General features: G+C 48.2%; 1 protein-coding gene across 6 annotated transcripts in view; it reads left to right on the forward strand.

The window, feature by feature from the left end:
• Window positions 1-21,545, forward strand: part of ABLIM1 (actin binding LIM protein 1) — a 325,273-nt gene that overhangs the window by 45,677 nt on the left and 258,051 nt on the right. The window contains exon 1 of one of the 6 annotated variants that reach the window (XM_089314273.1): window positions 17,780-17,866. The exons of the other annotated variants lie outside the window; for them this stretch is intronic. Coding sequence (XP_089170399.1) covers window positions 17,863-17,866 — 4 coding nt within the window. The 5' untranslated portion in view covers window positions 17,780-17,862. Of the gene's footprint in view, window positions 1-17,779; window positions 17,867-21,545 lie in introns of those variants that run through there. 6 annotated transcript variants of the gene reach the window in all.

The raw sequence follows: 21,545 nt of genomic DNA on the forward strand, positions 1-21,545 counted from the left end.
CCTGGCTACACGTGGTAAATGTTACTGTTGCGTTGTCTAGAGTGGTGCCTGCTTGTGCTCCCTATATACTGTTGAATGAATGAATGAGTGGCTGGACTCCTAACTACAGGACTGAAAACATTACTTCATGCAGTCCTTACAGCAAAAAAGTGTTGAGAACATACAGAAAAGAATTGAAAAACATGATATGCACCCTACTATGAGAATTCAACAATTTTGCCATACTTGCTTCAGATTTCCCTTAAGAAATGAAATGTTACAAATACAACTGAATTCTTCTATCAACCCCTTCCAGATCTCTTCCATCTTCTCTGCTCTGAGATATGCTTTTTAAAAAAAGATTTTGTTTGTTTGAAAGGCAGAATTACAGAGAGAGACAGAGACAGAGACAGATATGCCATCCATTGGTCCACTCCCCAAATGGCTGCAATGGCCAGGGCTAGGCCAACCTGAAGCCAGGAACCAGGAGCTCCCTTTGGATCTTCCACATGGGTGCAGGGGCCCCAAGTACTTGGGCCATCTTCTGCTGCCTTCCCAGGTGCATTAGTGGGAACTGGATTGGAAGTGGAGCAGCCAAGACTCAAACTGGCACCCCTATGGGATACCAGTATTGCAGGCGGCAGCTTAACCCCTTAAGCCATGATGCCAAGCCTGCTCAGAGATAATTCTATCATGAACTTAGTGTTATCACTACCACACTTTTTAGGATATCCCCACACATGTATGTAAGTGAGCAATATACATTGCAGCATTGCATATTTCCACTCTTTATATAAAGCATGTACAGCTCTATTTTTTGTCTTACCAATATGCCTTTGAGATTAATTCATGTCGGCACATGTTGCTATTGATAATTTTTTTTTGACAGGCAGAGTGGACAGTGAGAGAGAGAGACAGAGAAAAAGGTCTTCCTTTGCCGTTGGTTCACCCTCCAGTGGCCGCCGTGGCCGGCACACTGTGGCCGGCGCACCACACTGATCCGAAGCCTGGAGCTAGGTGCTTCTCCTGGTCTCCCATGGGGTGCAGGGCCCAAGCACTTGGACCATCCTCCACTGCACTCCCGGGCCATAGCAGAGAGCTGGACTGGAAGAGAAGCAACTGGGACAGAATCCGGCGCCCCGACCGGGACTAGAACCCAGTGTGCCAGCGCTGCTAGGTGGAGGATTAGCCTATTGAGCTGCAGCGCCGGCCCGCTATTGATAATTTTTTAAAAAATATTTGTTTATTTATTTGAAAGAGCTACAAAGAATGAGAGGCGGGGAAGTGGGGAGAAGAGGGAGAGGGGGAGATCTTCCTTCTACTGGCATTTCTCAAATGACCACAATGGCCTGAGCTGGGCCAGAACAAAGCCAGGAGTCAAGAGCTTCATCCGGTCTCCCACCTGGGTTCAGGGGTCCATGCATTTGGGTCATTTTCCACTGCTTTCCCAGGCCATAAGTAGAGAACTGGATTGAAAGAGGAGCAGCCAGGACACGAACCAGTGCCATATAGGATGCTGGTGCCACAGATGGGCATTTGTTTTTCCTTAGTTGTGAACTGTTAGTCTCTATCCATTTTCCAGTGGGTGACTATTTCCTTTTTTTTTTTTTTTTTTTTTTTTTTTTTTGACAGGCAGAGTGGACAGTGAGAGAGAGAGACAGAGAGAAAGGTCTTCCTTTGCCGTTGGTTCACCCTCCAATGGCTGCCACGGCCGGCGCACCGCGCTGATCCAATAGCAGGAGCCAGGTACTTCTCCTGGTCTCCCATGGGGTGCAGGGCCCAAGCACTTGGGCCATCCTCCACTGCACTCCCTGGCCACAGCAGAGAGCTGGCCTGGAAGAGGGGCAACCGGGACAGAATCCGGTGCCCCAACTGGGACTAGAACCCGGTGTGCCGGCGCTGCAAGGCGGAGGATTAGCCTAGTGAGCCGCGGCGCCGGCTGACTATTTCCTTTTAGAATGGATTTCTTGATACTGTGTGTGAATTCTGGATATTAATTCTTTGTCAGTTATTATCTCAGAATCTCTCAACTTGTTGTCGTTATGGTGGCTGTTGTTTTGAACAGAAATTTTACTTTTTTCAAAAAATTATTTGACAAGAAGAAAGACAGGGAGAAACAAAATGAAAGAGGTATTTCATCTGCTGGTTTACTCCCTAAATGGCCACAATGGCTGGGGCTGGTCCATCCAGGTCTTCCATGAGGGTGACAGGGGACCATGTTGTATCACCCCCTGCTGCTTTCCCAGGCACATTAGCAGGGAGCTGGATTCGAAGCAGAACAGCTGAGACTGAAACCAGCCCTCCAGTGTGGGGTGCCTGCATTGCGAGCAGTGGCTTATCCTGTGTGCCACAATGCTAACAACCCAGAATTTTATGTCATCACATAGTTTTTTTTTTTTTTTTTTTTTTTTTTTTTTTTTTGACAGGCAGAGTGGACAGTGAGAGAGAGAGACAGAGAGAAAGGTCTTCCTTTTGCCGTTGGTTCACCCTCCAATGGCCGCCGCGGCCAGCGCGATGTGGCCGGCGCACCGCGCTGATCCGATGGCAGGAGCCAGGAGCCAGGTGCTTTTCCTGGTCTCCCATGGGGTGCAGGGCCCAAGCACCTGGGCCATCCTCCACTGCACTCCCGGGCCACAGCAGAGGGCTGGCCTGGAAGAGGGGCAACCGGGACAGAATCCGGCACCCCGACCGGGACTAGAACCCGGTGTGCCGGCGCCGCTAGGCGGAGGATTAGCCTAGTGAGCCGCGGCGCCGGCCCATCACATAGTTTTATTATCTTTTCCCTTTGTGGCTTCAACTCTTTGACCACTGCTTCAGAAATTCTTCTTTACCTTGAGGTCATTAAAGCTGGTAATATTTTTTTTTCCTAAAAGCTTTATAGTTTTGCTTTTCTTCTTTAATGCGTTTGGAATTTATTTTTAAATATACTGTAAAGGAGGCATTTTTCTTTCCCCAACATTGGCAAATCAGTTGATATGAGATCAACTTATTTATGACATCTTTTTAAAAAAGATTTATCTATTTGAAAGGTAGAGTTGCCCAGGGAGAGGAAGAGACAGAGCAGAGAGGTCTCCTTCCATCTGCTGGTTCACTCACCAAATGCCTACAGTGGCTGGGCCAGAGCAAAGCCAGAAGCCAGGAATTCTAAGCAGCCGAGGCGCGTGCGCATCGAGCCGTGCTCACAGAAGGGATGAGGGATTAGCTCCGCTGGAGGTGGGTCTTGCAGCGTGAGTGGGATTTTTGCCCGACAGAAAAGGGGGAAAAGAGCAATCCGGGCGCCGAGTCGTCTTTCCCGTCTCGGCCAGCCTGGGACGGCGGCTTGCTGCTCTCCGTGTCTGCGTTTGCTGAGGCGAGGCCACGGCACCATCTCTGGAGGCCTCTGGGGACCAGTGGGCTTCCTTGTGATGGCTTCATTTAGAAGTTCAGCTCTCCGGAATTTTAGCAGGAAAAAATAAAAATGTGAGCAGACATTAAACTGTGATTATAAGGCTTGCAGACGGGCTGCGCCTCAGCCCCCTCTCTCGGGGTCAGGCGTTCGAAACGCATACCCGCTTCAGGCCCCCATCATCCCGGCCCGCAGCTGCCCACCGCCCAGGTGGCGGCCTCATCCTCCCGTTCTGGGTCTTGGTGGGGAAGCCCCCGGACTACTTGTTGTGTGGAGGCGGGCTGCTGAGCGCTGGGCCGTTCCCACGTGTCGGAGGTGTCCGTGCCCCAGGACCGGGGGCCCTGTCCGCGGCTTGGCTCCCAGAGACAGAGACGGGGAGAGAGACTGGCCAGTGCCCTGGCGGGCAGAGACGCTGAGGGCTGGGAGCCTGGCTCACGGCTCCCCGGGCTTTGGCGGGCGGCCTGGGGGGACCCGATTAAAAAATAAATAAATAAGGCTTGAAGACAATCTGCTCAGGGTGGAAGTTCCTCCCAGGGCCCACCTGCCCAGGCACCACACACACCCCTCCTGGCTCATGTGGGTGACCAGGGAGACATCAGCTGGGTGTCTCCTTAGGTGGGTGTGCCCAGGAGAGCCCTGCCGTCCACCATCCCAGGAGCTGCAGAAGGACTCACCCTGAGGTCAAGGACATTTCCTCGTGCTGCCTCCACTCCCCAGAGGTGAGGTTCACCCTTCGGGGAGTTTCTGCTGACTAAGGAAGCTGTCGCAAAAGGGATCAAGTCTGTCACGTGCTTGCAGAAAACCACGGTTAATCCTCCAGTGCCACCAAATCAGACTCAGAGAAGCTATCTGAGCTATTAATAAACAGCGTGGCAGCCCTCCTTATCCGAACGGAGGGAGCACAGTTTCCAACCAAGTCCCAGAGCAGCTGTTTATGAAGTAGTCTGTGACATCCGGTGCAAGCCAGAGTTTGCGGGTGGGCTGAGCCTGGTTCAGGGCCGCTGAGGAACGAGGCAAGGATCTGGGTCTGGCCTGAAGCCGCTGCTGGGAGTCATTTTTCACTTGGACACCCGATTGGTTATCCTTGCTTGTTTACTTGCACAGCTGGAGTAGTGAAGATCAAGGCTATGTGTGGTACATTTATGGTTCCCATTGCATGGAGGCAGATTGGGGTGTCTTATTTTCTTTAAAACTGAAACTCAATGCTTTTGGTTTGAATGCATCTTTTTCCTTGTCTTGCTACCTCCATTGTGAGCCTTGTGGAAAGAGCTCAGCACAGAAGTTTCAGGCTGGGTAAATGTCATGGTTCAAGGCTACTGGAAGCCATTCCTCCCCAAAGATCCCTCTCTTTACTTCCCCTCTGGCCGGAGAAATCTGTGAACCTGCAGTGTCCTGGGAAAATATGTTTCTTAAGGAAGCTCATTTGGACTTTTTGTGCTCCGATATACTTCTACTTGGCTTAGTTCACAGGATTATTGTTGAGAGTTATTCTGAAGGAATGGGGAAGGGGGCAGATCTGTTTGGTTAAAGAATGTTAAAGAATGGAGAGTCTAGGGGCCGGCACTGTGGCGCAGCGTGTTAAAGCCCTGGCCTGAAGCGCCAGCATCCCATATGGGCACCAGTTCTAGTCCCGGCTGCTCCTCTTCCGAACCAGTTCTCTGCTATGGCCTGGGATAGCAGTAGAAGATGGCCCAAGTCCTTGGGCCCCTACACCTACATGGGAGACCTGGAAGAAGCTCCTGGCTCCTGGCTTTGGATTGGTGCAGCTCCAGCTGTTGCGGCCATCTGGGGAGTGGACCAGTGAATGGAAGACCTCTCTGTCTCTACCTCTCTCTGTAACTCTGCCTTTCAAATAAATAAAATAAATCTTTTAAAAAAAAAAAAGAATGGAGAGTCTGAAAATGTCTAAGTACAGGAAGATGGAATTGTCCAAGGAGGCTACCAGAATACTAAAGCAGGGAGGCCTAAACTTCTGCCAGAACAGCTGGCACAAAGCTGCTGGGGGTGGTTCAGCAAAATAATGAGTATGCTGGGGCCGGCGCTGTGGCATAGAAGGTTAAGCCTCCGCCGCCTGCTGGCATCCCATGTGGGCTCCAGTTCAAGTCCTGGCTGCTCCACTTCCGATCTAGCTCCCTTATACACCTGGGAAAGCAGCAGAAGATGGCCTGAGTGCTTAGGCCCCTGCACCCATGTGGGAGACCTGGAAGAAGCTCCTGGCTCCTGGCTTCAGCCTGTCCCAGCCCTCTCCATTTCGGCCATTTGAGGGGTGAACCAGTACATGGAAGACCTCCCCCCACCCTTTCTCTGACTTTCAAATAAATTTTTAAAAACTTAAAAAAAATGAGTATGCCAAATGTAGGCAACAGTCTGATGGCATATAAACCTAACTCAAGTATGGATGCCCTTATGACAGTAATTCCTAGAATTATGTATTGTATACCTAATGGCAGCCATTAAAAAGCTACTAATCAAAAAAGAAAAAAAAAAAAAGGCTACTACTCTCTCCCAAATATTCTGAGGAGGAGTAAGGTCATTGGCTTTGACAGGTAACTGTCACCTCTCTCTCTGAAGATGTGTGGGGAAGTGTGAGGACAGGACTTGGCATCGAACTCAAGCCTCGGTGTGGTGACTTAACCAGCTACGTGGCTTTGGGCGAGGGCTTTCATGTCTTGTGAGAACAGAGATACTGCTTCTCAGGATTGGTTAAGGTTCCACTGAGATCACTTTCATAAACTGCCCAGTGCAGTATTTTGGGCATAGAAGGTGATCGAAAAAATGCTTATTTCACATTCTATGGAGAAAGCCTAGATATTTAATTTTCAGACTCTGTGAAATTATAGTTAATATAAATTCCATTATTTAAAGCAGGGAGATGAATAGCTTTGTCTGTTTATCCATTGGCTTCACAGTGTCTTCCCTACTTTTCATGATAATCCAGGCCTTTCCTGCAGAGTTTGGGCCACGACAGATGGTGGTTATTATTATATAATAATGTGTATATATATATATATATATATATATATATATATATATGAGCTAAAATCGAGCAACATGAAAGGCTGTGTGCTTCCCGTGTCCCTGGGCCCATTGCACTCCTAGAGGTGGCCACTGCTAGTAGTTTCTTTTGTTTCCTCCTAGAAACCTGTGTTTCTTGCATGTGTGCACATAGGTATCTTGTTCTTTCCACACAGGAGCACAGTGGTTTCCTCGTTTACATCCATGGTGAATAATAATAATGCAAAGCCGCATTATTTGGACACAAGCTGGAGCCCTGGTGGCTCACTGCAAAGAGCAAATTTGGTTCAGAATCTAGGACTTGAGCACCTTTGAAACTGCAAGGGATTTAATTATATTCCTTTGGCTTCTAGTCCGATTCCCCCTGGAAGACCTTCTGGGTTAATTATGGGTCCCAGGGACGCTTGGCAGGCCCAGTGCTGCAGTGCTGTTCCACAGAGGTAATTAATCATCCAGCCCGAACCGGGAGAGAAGCTCCCTCCCATGTCCTCACTGCCGGTACTTTGTGGAGAAGGAAAATTTTCAAACAAAATGGAACCATGCGTGAGTCTTTTTGGACTATGCGGCAGATGACCATAAAGGTGTCTCCATATTGGGATTCTAATCATAAAACCAAGATAGAAGTGTGTGTAGGGGTACTAAGTCACTGGGCTGTCTGGTGCTGGATGGTTCAGTGAAGGGTACACCCTGTGCTCAGTCATTTTCTCTGTCCAGTTGCTTTTGTGTGTGTGTGTGTGAGAGAGAGAGAGATAGAGAGAGAGAGAGAGACAGGCGGAGTGGACAGAGAGAGAGAGGGACAGAGAGAAAGGTCTTTACTGTTGGTTCACCCCCCCCATGGCCACTGCAGCCGGCGCACCACACTGATCCGAAGCCAGGAGCCAGGTGCTTCTCCTGGTCTCCCATGCGGTTGCAGGGCCCAAGCATCCTCCACTGCACTCCCGGGCCACAGCAGAGAGCTGGACTGGAAGAGGAGCAACCGGGACAGAATCTGGTGCCCAACTGGGACTAGAACCCGGTGTGCTGGCGCCACAGGCAGAAGATTAGCCTACTGAGCTGCGGCGTCAGCCTGTCCAGTTGCTTTCTAATATCCCTGCCTCCTTGCTTGAAGACATCCTGTGGCTGTCTATGATTTCAGTGAGTAATTTCATGTATTACCCAACCAGAGGCAGTTTTGTTTCTCAGAGGATGTTTGACAAAGTCAGGAGACCTTTTTGGATGTCACAACTCAGGGAGAAGTGCCACTGGCGTCTAGAAGATAAACGGCCGTGGCTGTTATCAGGTGTCACACTTGCTGGGCACAGCACTCCCCTCCCCCCAGGTAAGGAATTGTCTGGTCCAAAATGTCAAGGCTATTGGGGTTGGGGAATCCTGGTTGATTGGAGGGGTTCAGGGTTCTTCCTTCATGATGTCAGTTTTGTTGTTTCTGTGTTTGGGTGATGGTTGAGAATGACCACCGACTAATTAGTGATAATGCTGAAATATTTCTGAGAATCTCAGATATTTCTTTCAACTGTTTGGCTCTTAGATTCTCTACCCCCCCAACACACACCTTTTAAGATTGATTGATTGATTTGCGGCTTGCGCGGCGGCTCACTAGGCTAATCCTCCGCCTGCAGTGCCGGCACATGGGGTTCTAGTCCCAGTCGGGGCGCCGGATTCTGTCCCGGTTGCCCCTCTTCCAGGCCAGCTCTCTGCTGTGGCCAGGGAGTGCAGTGGAGGATGGCCCAAGTACTTGGGCCCTGCACCCCATGGGAGACCAGGATAAGTACCTGGCTCCTGCCATCAGATCAGCGCGGTGCGCCAGCCACAGTGCGCCGGCTGCAGCAGCCATTGGAGGGTGAACCAACGGCAAAGGAAGACCTTTCTCTCTGTCTCTCTCTCTCACTGTCCACTCTGCCTGTAAAAAAAAAAAAAAAAAAGATTGATTGATTGATTTGCAAGTCAGAGCTGGGGGGAAGGGATAGAGAGAGATCTTCCATTCGCTGGTTCATTCCCCCAGACAGCTGCAATGGCCAGGGTGGAGCCAGGCTGAAGCTGGGAGCCAGGAGCTTCATCTGGATCTCCCATGTGGGTGCCAGGGGACCAAACACCTGGGCTATCTCCCACTGCTTTTGCAAGGCCATTAGCAGGGAGCTGGATCAGAAGCAGAGCAGCTGGGACTCGAACTGGCACCCAGATTAGGTACTGACGTCACAGGTGGCAGCTTTACCCACTACTCCACAACGCTGGCCCCAGAATTTCTTCCTTTCAGTAACGACATAGGCACTGAGTAGGTCACTGGCTCCTGATGAACATTGATGGCAAAAGTGACTTTACTAGTGGATCATTCACAGAGGGGTACTATCTTATTAGCTGTAGTATCCGCAGGCCCAGGGATTACTGGAGTCTCCATAGACATTGTTTGAGAGGGTGAATGCATGAGATATCACGATGCTCTGACATCAGCAGAATGGATGTGTAGCAGTGATAGGAGCATAAACGTGGCCTCTGTATCCACCTGGCTTTATAGTGAGTTTAACTTGCATGACAGTTCTGTGCTCATGCTTTTGTTAACGGAGCTACCATTTCTCCTGTATTTTACTGCTGCCCTTGATGCTTACCATTTCCAAGAACCATGAGCAGTTGTGGGCACATGCATACATAGCTGGCATCTGCAGAAGCAGCTGGCATGTAGTGAAGTCAGTGTTGAAGACCTGCTTTATTAAACCACTAAGGCAGGATGAGTGTCATTTGTTCTTTGAATTTGAAAGGACTCACTTTCCACTTATACTCCCAGATCTCGAGTATCGTTTAGACAGAATGATTCTAACTTGAATTTTTTTATGTGATCTTAACTTCATATATGAAGGGATTTCAAAATGTTCATGGAAAAATAGAGTTCCAAGGTAAATTTGTTGTAAAAACCTTGAAATTCATGCATAGGCTGGATCTTCAGAAATGTTCATGCAAAATGCATAGTATGAAAAATTATGTATGGATTTCAGTTTTTAACAAGATTTTTATTTTATTCATTTGAAAGGCAGAGTTAGAGAGGCCGGCAGGGGGAAGAGAGAGAGAACACTTTCATCCACTGGTTCACTTCCCAAATGGCTACAATGGTCAGAGTTGGACCAGACTGAAGCCAGGAGCTTCTTCCAGGTCTCTCACGTGGGTGCAGGGGCCTAAGCATTTGATTCATCATCTGCTGCTTTCCCAGGTGCATTAGCAGGGAGCTGTATCAGAAGTGGAGCAGCCAGGACTCGAACCAGTGCCCATTTGGGATGCCCACGTCACAGGTAGCAGCTTTACTGTCTGTGCCACAATGCTAGCCCCGTGTTTCAATTTTTTTGCAACAAAATAACGTCCTTTAATTCCATTTTTCCATAAACATTTGAAAGTACCCTCATATGTCTAAGATGAGGTGTGGCAATTGGAAGAAAAGTGAATGATAAAGAAGCATCCCTGGGCCGGCGCCATGGCTCACTAGGTTAATCCTCCGCCTGCAGCGCCGGCATCCTATATGGGCTCCGGATTCTGTCCCCGTTGCTCCTCTTCCAGTCCAACTCTCTGCTATGGCCTGGGAGGGCAGTGGAGGATGGCCCAGGTGCTTGGGCCCCTACACCCACATGGGAGACCAGGAAGAGGCACCTGGCTCCTGGCTTCGGATTGGCGTAGCTCTGGCCATTGCGGCCATTTAGTGGGGGTGAACCATCGGATGGGAGACCTTTCTCTCTGTCTCTCTCTCTCACTGTCTGTAACTCTACCTGTCAAGTAAATAAATTTAAAAAAATCTTTTTTTTTTTTTTTTTTAAAAAAAAGAGAAGCACGCCTGATAAGTTCTGGGGGTAGTGGGCTCCACTAGAGAATGATTTGCATCAACACTGATTTTATTTTGGTTGGAGTTAGGGGAATGATGTAGGGCATTTTATTTTTATTTTTTCCCTCTCTCTGTCTTTACTGATTTCAGACACCTATCTGTGAGCAACCACCGCATCTTACAGATGTCTACCTTCATATGCACCTGCTGTTACTGACAGGCGGTAGCCAGAGCAGGAGAGACACTGGCCAGAAAAGGCAGAAAGATCAGGGTGGGTGTTCAGCCAGTGGTTCTGACAACACCCATGCCCCCATCACAGTTCAAGTTCCAGCTCTGCTTATGACTCCAGCTTCCTCCTAACATGTACCCTGGGAGGTAGCAGGATGCTCAAGGACTTGGGTTTCCACCACCCATGTGGGAGACTCAGACTGAGTTCCCTTATTCCTGGCTTTGGCCTGGCTCAGCACCATCTGTCGTCAATATTTAGGGAGTGAACCAGTGGATGGGAACTTTCTTTCTCTGTTCCTCTGCCTCTCAAATAAGTAGATATCCTTTAAAAAGATCAAAAGACCCATTTCCCTTACGTGGAGGGACACATCTCTGTGGCTGAGGTGGTGAGGGAAGGTTGTGTGTTTTCCCCACTTCCTTGTGGGCAGTGGCTTCTCCGGCCTGGAGGTCTCCTGACAGTGGTCTGAGTGACAATAGTGACCCTTCCAATGGTGACAATGCACTTCTGCCCCATTCTTAGAATATCCTTGTGTTGGATTGTTTCGATTGGTAAATAGAAGTAAAAATGGGTGCTTTTTTGTGACCTAGTAGTATTTGATTGCTCTTACCTATGTGCCCATTAGGACTAACTTCCAGAGCAGTCTCCACTGTGTTCACGTGACTTTATTTTTGTTTCCACATTGTGCTTCTGTGAATACTTTCATAATTCTTGGTATACAAATGAAGGAATTCTTATAAATGAACGTATATTCAACTGAAAGTGGAAAGTTAATATTCAGAAGAAATGTCTGCTTTCGGGAACATGTACTTCAATTCTAAGCTTAAATAGCCAAGCATCCTAAGTATTTTAAACCCACCACTGCTGGCTTCTCTTGAAAACGAGAAGTCGTGGGGAAGGCTGAAGTCGAGGAGGACGTTCTTTGTGCCCTGCTTGCTCGTCCCCTCTGCACCTTCCTTTCCTGGGGTGTGTGTGTGTGTGTGTGTGTGTGTGTGTGAGCGGTCAGGGAGTTTCCCCACCGTGTGTCCAGGGAGGGCAGATGGGGCAGCGGTGTGAGCCTGGATCGCTTATCGGGGAGGAGGCAATATTAGGAAATACGTGTCTTTTAAGGAATGCAGCTTATTTTTTGTTTGGTTTTATGAAAGGTTTTCTTACTTGGGAAAGAACAGAAGATTCTCCAGTTCCCAGGCTTGTCCTTCTGTGGCAACTGATTTTACTTGGAAAGAATTGAAGGAAGGGGGTTGGATACTGATTAGGTGTGTTTATAAAAATTAATGGTGTTTGGCTAGCTAATTAGGAGGAAAGGGCAATGCTGCCTAAGTAGAGCGAGCTCGGTGACTGGAATTTTCGTTCTTGGCTCTCCCTCCCAACTCGCTTGGCCCTCAGCCTGCTGGGAGATCTTCTTGCCTTCTCCCCGCAGCAGAGAAGCTCTGTGCCTGTATGAAAGTGAGTGAGTTTCTTCTGAACAATATCATGTTAGACAGGAGTAACTTCTCCAAACATCGACATCTCAGATGTTTCTGCTTGTGTTTGTGCTTCTAGTTTTCCTTTACGTCTTCCCTGCTTCTTAAAGAGCTCTCAGAAGTTGATGTCGAAGACACTTCTTTCTGCCTGGCCTAATAGGGAGGTGGAGAGGGAGGAAGACAGAAAGGGAAAAATGGGTTTTTCTAAAATGACAATCGCTCTCCTGTAGGCAAAGTTACTTCAAAATGTCCCTAGAGAAATGGAACTGAATGGTAAGTGTCTTTTGTCACAAAAAAATTTTAAATCCTTGCATAGGTTTTTCACAATATGTATTTTCCTTGAACATTGTGAAGACTCCGCAGATGTTATAGGAACACATTGTGGGACCAGCTACTTACTTCTTCTTACGGCAAAAGTTCGCTGTCCGGCAGAGCTCGCCCTTCATTCTCTCGATGTGTAAGTGGTTTACATGAAATTATCTGTTGACTTCTGTCCAGGCTGCATCAAACCCAACCCAACCCAACCCAACCCCTCCTGAGTGTTTGTGTGACCCCAAAGGAAGCAGATAGGCATTTGCCATTCCTCTGTGGGGCTGCCAGCTCGAGATGTGGGTGGAGGAAGCGCGCAGCACCAGCAGCACATTGGTCATGGCACCTATCAGGCTCTGATTTGGAACTCTTTTGGGTACATCAGTCACAATGATGTCACATGTCCAGAGTTTGCAAATCCTTTTCAAAAGAAGCTTTCAGCTCAAGAGGACAGAATCCCTGGCTTCTTTCAATGCCAGCTCTTGACAGCCTCTTTTTGAATGAGTGTGTTTGGCCAGGGACCCAGAAGTGCTATCGCAAAGAAAGCCCAAGACTTCAGGACCAAAGACCTGTGTTCTGGCCTCAGTTTGGTTAGCCCTCTGATCTTCAGCAAGTCCCTTAACCTTAGTGAACTTCCATTGTCTCATCTGTAAAAGAAGCTGTTAAATCTGAGGTCCCCAATGGGCAATTTCCTCATCTCCATGAAGTTAATTAGAAAACCCAGTTGCAACCCTGGGATTAATCAACAGGAAGAGAAGGCATTCAATTGCAGATGAAACAGCATATGAGGGTGATTTTGGAAAGCACTCTTTGGGGAAGGATGTTCTAGAAAGTAAAATGGGGAGTGGTGTTTGGCCAGGCAGTTAAGCCACTGGCTAGGATGCCCATGTCCCATAGTCAGAGCATCTATCCCACGCCCTGGCTCTGGCTTCTGACTCCAGCGTCCTGTTGATGCACACTCTGAGAGGCAGCAGGTGATGGCTCAAGTACCTGAGTCCCTGCCACGCACCTGGGAGACCTGGATGGAGTTCCCAACTCCCTGCTTCAGCCTGGCCCCATCCTAGCTATTGCAAGCATTTGAGGAGTAAAGGAGTGGATAGAAGGACGGGTGCACATACACGCACACGCTCTCTCCATCTTGCTCTTCTCTCCTCTCCTCTCTCTCTGTCTCTGTTTCTCTCTCTCAAACTAGGAGAAGACAGTAAAATGTTTGAGAGAGCCAATTGTGTTTATCACTGTTGCTCTCTAGGTCCTGGTGTAGACCCTGGTAATTCAGCTGCTTCCCAGCACGGGGTGGGGTCAACACATTCTGGGTGGCTGTCGGCTTCCCACTTCTGTCTCATTTTGTCCCCTTCTAGTTGTCACTTAATCTGCTGTGTGGATTGTGTAAGCAGATACGCAGTGCTGTCTGCCACAGTGATAATTATTGCATTTAGAGAAAGATGTGGGTTTCTCTCTTTTTTTTTCATTATTATTATTCTTTACTGAAATGAGTGAAAACCTCTTAGAGACGGCCCCTTAAGGGGAAACAGGCCTGCCCAACAAAGCTGGCCAGCCAAAGAGGGAGCCGGGCCCAACTCCCTGGAGGTCCTTTGGTGTTACTAAAAAAAAGACCCACACAAGCGAAAACACTATGCTTTCTCTAAGTATATAGCAGTGTGGGAAACGTGGGTTAGAACCTTTTAATTCCCTCCACTGGGTAGGAAAAGCGCCAAGAGATGGCTTCTTGCCGGTCCTGGTTGTGACTCTCCCTTCCTTTTCGTCTTGCTCTTAGTGTTGATTTTGTTGGGATGTGTTGCTTGTGGCTGAATCTGGATACTGTGCACTTAACAGCCGCACTGTTTGCCCCCACCGCACCCCACCCCACCCCACCCACCCGTGTCTTGGCGACGTGGCTCCGCTGAAATGCAAGGGGTTTTGGCAGGATCCTGGCCACCCCATCAGAAGTGGTTGCCCTACCCTGGGTCCAGAGCAGAGACAGCATCCCTGCTCTTCTGCCGTCCTTGGCTAGTGTCCCACATGCCCCAGGAAGAGCACAACATGGCAGGAATTGTCTCACACCAGGATAACGTCCCCTCACTAGCTCTGCTCTTCCTTATTAAATCATGAGCTGGTTATCAAAATACTCATGCAAATAAGTGGGCAGGAAGGTGTGGTTGCCATTAACTGATGGGATTGTAGGGAAGGGGACAATCCATTGCCCTCAGGGTTCTATTTGTAATTTCTCTGAAGTACTGATACGAAAAATCAGGGACAATTTTGCTGAGCGAGTTCAACATTCCCAAGATCCCCCAAATATTTCCATATCACAGGCCAGTCTGCACCAGGGTTGTTCCACACATCACTAAGTTTCCACCGGGGAGCTTTTTCTAATTCTTCTATCCACCTGGCATGCACGTCTCCCAGGATGGTGATGGGGAGGAGGTGGCGGCAGGGGACCAAACCGAGAAAGCCAGCGTGGCTTTGGAGAGTTGGGGAAATAGAGGGCAGCCTTGGTTAAACTTAGGTCTCAGTGTAGCCTGTCACAGGCTGCTGGCTTTCTGTTCTTGAATCACATATGTGTTATTATGTTGGGTTGAAAACCAACTTCTCTTTCTGCATTGTAATTTTTAGGTCTTGCGAAGGAAGCATTGTGGCTTTCAGCAGTCACATTCGTGTACTTTGTAGTATGAATCTTTCTCTGTCACTGTGAAGTCACAGGCAGAGACCACAGGCAGGACACTCTGGGCATCTTCCCTCTGTTCCTCCGAGGTCACCCCATGGCCATGGCCTTCATCCTGCTCTGTGTTCCTGGAGACTGACTTGGATGGCTACAGCAGCGGCTCCTTTAATTTCCACGCTGAGTGGGGTCCTGCTTGCAGGGGCTCTTGCAGCAGACCTGAGGGAGGCAGGAGAACGCAGCTGGGAGATGGGGAGGTGGAAAGCTAGTGAGTGGCAAGCTGCCAGGGCTGCCAGTGCCTGAGACCGGCACCACCCAAATCCCATCGCCTTCCTTTTGGTTCAACATGGCTGGAGGCTCAGCACACCTACTCCCCGTCAAGCAGCTAAGCCTCGACTTCCATCATACCCCAGACACCACGTGCCCTGCAGCCCTGACCCAAACCCTGCCACCTTTGACCTCTGTCATGCCCTGCTCTGAGCACCACCCTTTATCCTGTGAAAAGGGTGATCTCAGCACGGGCAGTGGCACTTCTCCCTCCCGAGGGTGCCTGTGCTCCCATCTGAGTGTGTACTGCCCCTTTACTTTTCTGCTCATCTGTCTGTGTCTCCTGGGTGTATTTTGTTAAAGATGTATTTATTTATTGGAAAGGCAGAGCTAGAAAGAGAGAGAGAGAGAGAGAGAGAGAGAAAGAGAGAGAGAGAGAGAGGGAGGGAGGGAGGGAGGGAGAGGTCTTCCATCCACTGCTTAACTCCCCAAATGGCTGTAATGGCTGGAGCTATGCCAATCTGAAGCCAGGAGCTTCCTCCGGGTCTCCCACATGGGTGCAGGGGCCCAAGGACTTGAGCCATCTTCTACTGCCTTCCCAAGCCATAGCAGAGAGCTGGATCGGAAGTGGAGCAGCTGTGTCTCAAACCCAGGCCCACATGGGATGCTGGCGCTGCAAGCAGTGGCTTTACCCACTACACTATAGTGCCGGCTCCTCCTGGTTGTATTCTTAACGTGGGAAGACAGGTCTAGCTGGGGGGTCTCCCTTCTCTGAACCCAGCCAGGCTTCCTGATCCCCACAACAGTTGGGGTATTTATTCCCTTCACTCATTTTCTACCAGGTCACCTTTGATGTCTATTTTTTAGAAAATTTATTTAGTTGTTTGAAAGGTAGAGTTAGAATCAGATTTTCCATCTGCTGGTTCACTCCCCAAATGACCGCAATGGCCAGAGCTGGGCCTATCTGAAACCAGGAGCCAGGAGCTTTTTCTGGGTTTCCCATGTGGGTGCAGAGGCCCAAGTACTTGGGCTGTCTTCCACTGCTTTCCCAGGCCACAGCAGAGAGCTGGATCGGAAATGAAGCAGCCGGGACTCGAACTGGTGCTTGTATGGGATGCTGTGGGTAGTACCTGTCCCTTGTGGCTTTACCTAAACTCTTCCCACAGCACTGTAAATATCCCCCATGTTGCACGTTTTTCAGACTCTCCAGCTGAGTGTTCCATCTGCTTCCTGCCCAAGCCCCATGAGAGGCAGGTGCCTCTCCCTCCCCTCACACTTGGCGGGAAGATGTTTCTGTGGCAGGAAGAGCCTGGAGAGAAGATCCCACAGAAGGCAGCATTTTTCTGATTTTGTTTAGCCAAGAGGTCTTGTGATGGTGTCTGGGGGATGTAGGGGTCTTGCCATGGTATTTACAGCCCTGGCACCCGGCCTGCTGGGGTCACTGGGTTTCAGGATGTGCCAGTGGCTGCGTCCTTTTGTCTGGAGTTGGCTGGGCACACGTTTCATTCTTGCTGTCATACTCATGGGGTTCATTTCTAAAACGCACTTTTCCTTACTGGCTGAAGGAGGTTGTAAATAAGGTTTTCCATCACCGAGACTGTTGGGTGCACGTGTTTTGTCCGCCTCACCAGATGTAAACAAATAAGAGTCTTTGAGTTAATTGAAAATAGATCATAGTAAAAAATAATAATGGGAATAGGAGAGGGAGGAGGAAGAAGGGTGGGAGTGCAGGTGGTGGGCAGGTATGGAGGGAAGAATCACTATGTTCCGAAAGTTGTACTTATGGAATGCGTGAACTTTGTATACCTTAAATAAAAGGTTTCTGGGGTGGGTGGAGGTAAGAGTCTTTGAAAAACAGCCATTCTCAGAAAGACTTAGGAGGGCATTGTAAGTTGTTGGTAATTAGCTTCTAGTGACTTCAGGAAGGCAGGGTGGTGGGATTCGTGTTTTAGTGAATTTATCATTAAAAGCCAAACCAAATGCGATTGAGGCACCTCAGGATGTGTCTAAGCGTGCCCCCCACTCTGCAGCCCCAGGGGGCTAGTGAGCACCTTTGAAACTACTATTTTTTTATATCGTGGGTTAACTAAGAGAATTAATAAAACAAATTTCATCCATTTCCTTTTTTCAATGCGGTTTCTAGAAAAATTTAAGTGGCATTTGTGGCTTGCATTATTTTTCTTTGGACAGTGCTGGGCTATCATATGCCATTCTGTTAGCCCAAATGTATATTAAGGAGGCCTTCAAGGGTTCCTGGAAGTTGAGGGAGAGGTTGTTTTGATTTTTCCACATGATTGGGCGAGGTTTAAAAAAAATTTTTTTTAAAGTTGAACAAAAGTGAAACACAATGAATTAGAATAGCAGGCCATTCTCTTTGGATGAATGAGAGGTAGGATAATGAAATTCCCTGGGGAAACATAACAAAGTAAACCAGAGAACAAATCTCTGCTCTTAGGAAAATATTGCCCCCAAAGGTTATCTCTTGTAACCCCACTTCCTCGGCTCATAATTCAGCCTTGGGTGTTGCCGGCCTGGGGCTTTACCACGCTGGTGCCAAGAGAGGAAAAGCATTCTCTGCCTATAGACCATGGCTGGACCAAACATCTCCTCCAGGGAAAAAGGTGTTGGGATTTGTAATTGCTGGTGAGCTGTGCTCCCAGCGTGCAGGCTTGTTTGTGCATGAACTTGTTTGCCAGACTCCACGCCGGTCTCATCATTGCCAGCACACATTGGTGAGAAGGCTGCAAACGTTAGGATTTATGGATGGGTAAGGGTGTCCCACAAAACGCTGATGTCCATCAGTGACCGTGCCGTGGCTGCCCCTGCTACCACGCTGTTGCTTATGTAATGTGGAGGATGGCGTGAACCTTGTAAAGGGGCACTATCAAGTCTGCCCTAGGAGGAGGGCTGTGCCTGAATCAGCTGACCTCCCCCAGGCACCCCGACTCCCTGGCCTTCATGGCACTGATTTGCATGCAGTTTTCTCCTCTCCTTATCTAATTATTATTATTTTACACAGCAGATACCCAACAGATTCTCGCGGATTGTCAGATTCTGATTGTTTTCAAGGATTGTACTGTTTCTTATCTTAGAGATCTAGGTTCAAAGATTCGAGTTTGACTTGGTGATTTTTAAATCGATGTAGTCCTTGTATTAGCAGTTTCAGGGTAAACCTAACTTTTTGGCTTGTTGCCTTGGGAACACTTTGGTCCACACCCCTCCCTCCACTACCCACAGGCCTGCCCTTGCATCTCAGTCTTCTGTGCATGTGACAAAATATTGCTCAAACTTTTCATTTATTTATGAGAACACTATGAATGGATTTCAAATTTGCTTGCCTCAATATAAACTTATCTTTTAATTCAATTTTCCCATGAACCTTTTGGAGTACCTTCTTATAAGTTAAAATGCTATCTTAAAAATCTTTCTTTGGAAGATATTGTGGCTGCACTTTCTTGACCTTTTCTGTTTTAGTCTTACCCTGAGTAGTAGAGAGATTGCTTTAGTTCTGTGTGTGCCATTGTGCCCAGCCCTTCTCACCAAGAGTCTGAGCAAATGTTTGTTAAATGAATGATTTCGTATGTTTTCTGTCAGTCTCCTGTGTTTGCTTTTCTGCAAATTCTCTGCAGTCCATTTTCCTTCATCGTTACTTGTGAGGCCTAAACTCTGCCAAAAATAGTTTTCAGATCATTTATTCCAGATTCCACCATTTGAGGTCTTTCCCTACCCTCCCATTTGAATCCTGCCCACCGGTGACCCATAACCCCCTGGACGATGTTGGGATCCCACGGACACCCATATTTGACTTTGGGATATGGGCTGATGCCCAACAGGTGTTATGAAATTTGTATTTGAACCTCAGGTCTTTGTTAATAAGCGTGGCTTTAGTAACTGCCTTACTGCTTTAAATCATGGCTCACACTGGTTGTGCTTTAGCATTTTAAAACATTTCTGTCCCTAGAAGTCTTTTGTTTTTAAGATTTATTTATTTATTTGAAAGGCAGAGCTACAGAGAGGCAGAGAGAAAGAGAGAGAGGTCTTCCATCCACTGGTTCACTCCTCAAATGACTGCAAAGGCCAGAGCTGGGCTGATCCGAAGCCAGGAACTTCTTCTGGGTCTCCCATGCAGAGACCCAAGGAGTTGGGCCATCTTCCACTGCTTTCCCAGGCCACAGCAGAGAGCTGGGTCTGAAATGGAGCAGCCGGGACTCGAACCGGCACCCATATGGGATGTGGGCATCGCAGGCGGCAGCTTTCCCAGCTATGCCACAGCGCTGGCCCCTGTCCCTAGAAGTTTTGTGCACAGGTAAACATCTGGATACCTGAGATGGCTTAAGTCCACATCTACCTGGAGGCCCTGGTATGGACGAGACACTGCTCAGACCCCTGCCTGAGCTGCTTCTGGACAAGTTTAATCTAATAACTACACCTGATGCCAGTGAAAGGAGAACTCAGACTTCCCCTTCTCATCTCTTCGTGTTGTCGAACTGTTGCCATCAGTTTGAGAATTTTGGGCACAACCACCCAGAGCTTTGAACGTATTTTAAGACTGGTATACACAAAAGGAATGATCGGTTTTTCCATGGCAGCTTATGAACTAATCCAGAGTTTGTCTTTAAGATTCAGATTCATGGAATTGGGTTTGATTCCATTCTGGAGTCAGTGATCCACTAAATCTTCCCCCTTGGAAGCAATGTGTGGATCTCTTTGTAACTCAAACGTACAACAAAGCAGTGTCTCTCATTCCCAGACCTGGACCCCCGGGCACTCAGGAGGGAGAGACCGATTTGCTCTGGTTTCCTTCTCAGGGTGAGCACAGGTGGACTTTGCCTGTGATGCGTTTTAGAGAAAATGATGTAACACACAATGAGTGATCACCAATGTAAGGGAAGCTTAAAACAGGGCAATAGGAAGTCTCTGCCAATATGTAATGTAACTCGATTCCAGCCTCGTAGGTGGCCAAAGCAGATTATAGATGATCCCCACTTATGAAAATATTCTACTGAGTAACACCGTACAGTTACTTTTTTATAGTTTGTGTGCTGACACTTTAATCTCTTGTTATTCCAAGGTACCTCACAGAACTAATGGGGAGAGGAGAGGGAGAGGGAGGAAAGGAGAGAAGGACAGACAGAGAATTCTTTGAGCCACTGAGAACTAGAAAAGCCATTCCACAAAATACCAAATAAATTACGCTGGCCAGTGGCAGCCGGAGTTCACACATAAGTTCTCCATCTTATTCAGGTCAGCCCTTGCTGATCTAACTGCACTGATGAAAAGGGGTTTGAGTTTCACGGGCGTTCAAGCCCACTCGCTTTGTTCCCGGCCCCTCCTGAGCATGTCATTGTACCCTGTCCATAGTAGTCCTACACAGAAAATCCACACACGTCTTCAGGCTTTAGGGTGTGTGGCGATGTGAGGAGTTCTTGTGGTGAGAAACTGACTCTCCAGTAGGGGGTGGTGGTGGACCGTGCCCCCGGCCACTGCGGACTCCCTGGGCTGTGCTCCTGTGATGCAGTGAGTTTTAACTGATCTTATTCTGATGATGTAAGTGAGCAGCATCATGGCATGCAGTGTGTGAGACACAGAGCAGGTGCACAGGAGGTGATGAAGATGACTGCTTCCGTGCTCCTGATGGCAGTGCCTTTGCAGCCTTCGGGAGCACAGACGGCTCCTGGTGCTGGCTCTGCTGGCACCTTCCTCAGTCTCTGGTTTCTCATCCATAAAATGGGTACGATAATACCTTACATCCTTCCTTTTTTTTTTTTTTTTTTTTTTTTTTTTTTTTTTTTTTTTTGCCACCATGAATGGAACATGGACCTGTTGGAAGGCACACATACAGACAAGTAACCCTACAGGGCTAGCGTGTTCCAGTCCAGGCTAGATAAACTGCTGTAGCAGCAGGGGGTAAGGTGATGAGTTCAGACTGGAATTAGAGGGATTCAGGGAAGAAGAAGTTGTCTTTGAGCTGAGCGTTACAGGTGAATGATGTCCTTTAGATCCGTGGGTGGAGAGTGTGTCTGTGAGGGAATACGGAGGGCATTCTACGCTGAAGTAGTGTAGATGATTTTATTATGCTCATTCATTTCTAACGCTATAAAACTTGGAATTTTACAAAGGTTATTGTGTGCACATTAGCTCCTAAGTCTTACTCATCATAAATTATACAGAGAATTTTCCTTTTTATGAGTTTACAGTTTTTAAAAACTTACTCTTTTTCATTTTATTTGAAAGGCAGGGAGAGAGGGAAGGAGGGTTGGTGTGAGAGGGAGAGGGAAAGGAAGAGAGAGAGAGAGAATTGATCTTCTACCTGTTGGTTCACTCCCAAAATGTCCACAACAGCCAGGGTTGGGCCAGGCTGACACCAAGAGCCCAGAATTCCATCCAGCTTTCCCATGTGGGTGACAAGCACTCAAGTACTTGAGCTGTCACTGCTGCCTCCTAGA

Source organism: Oryctolagus cuniculus, chromosome 15, assembly GCF_051225735.1.
Source record: "Oryctolagus cuniculus isolate XC-2025 breed Fujian yellow rabbit chromosome 15, ASM5122573v1, whole genome shotgun sequence".
In the NCBI taxonomy this organism is placed as follows: domain Eukaryota; kingdom Metazoa; phylum Chordata; class Mammalia; order Lagomorpha; family Leporidae; genus Oryctolagus; species Oryctolagus cuniculus.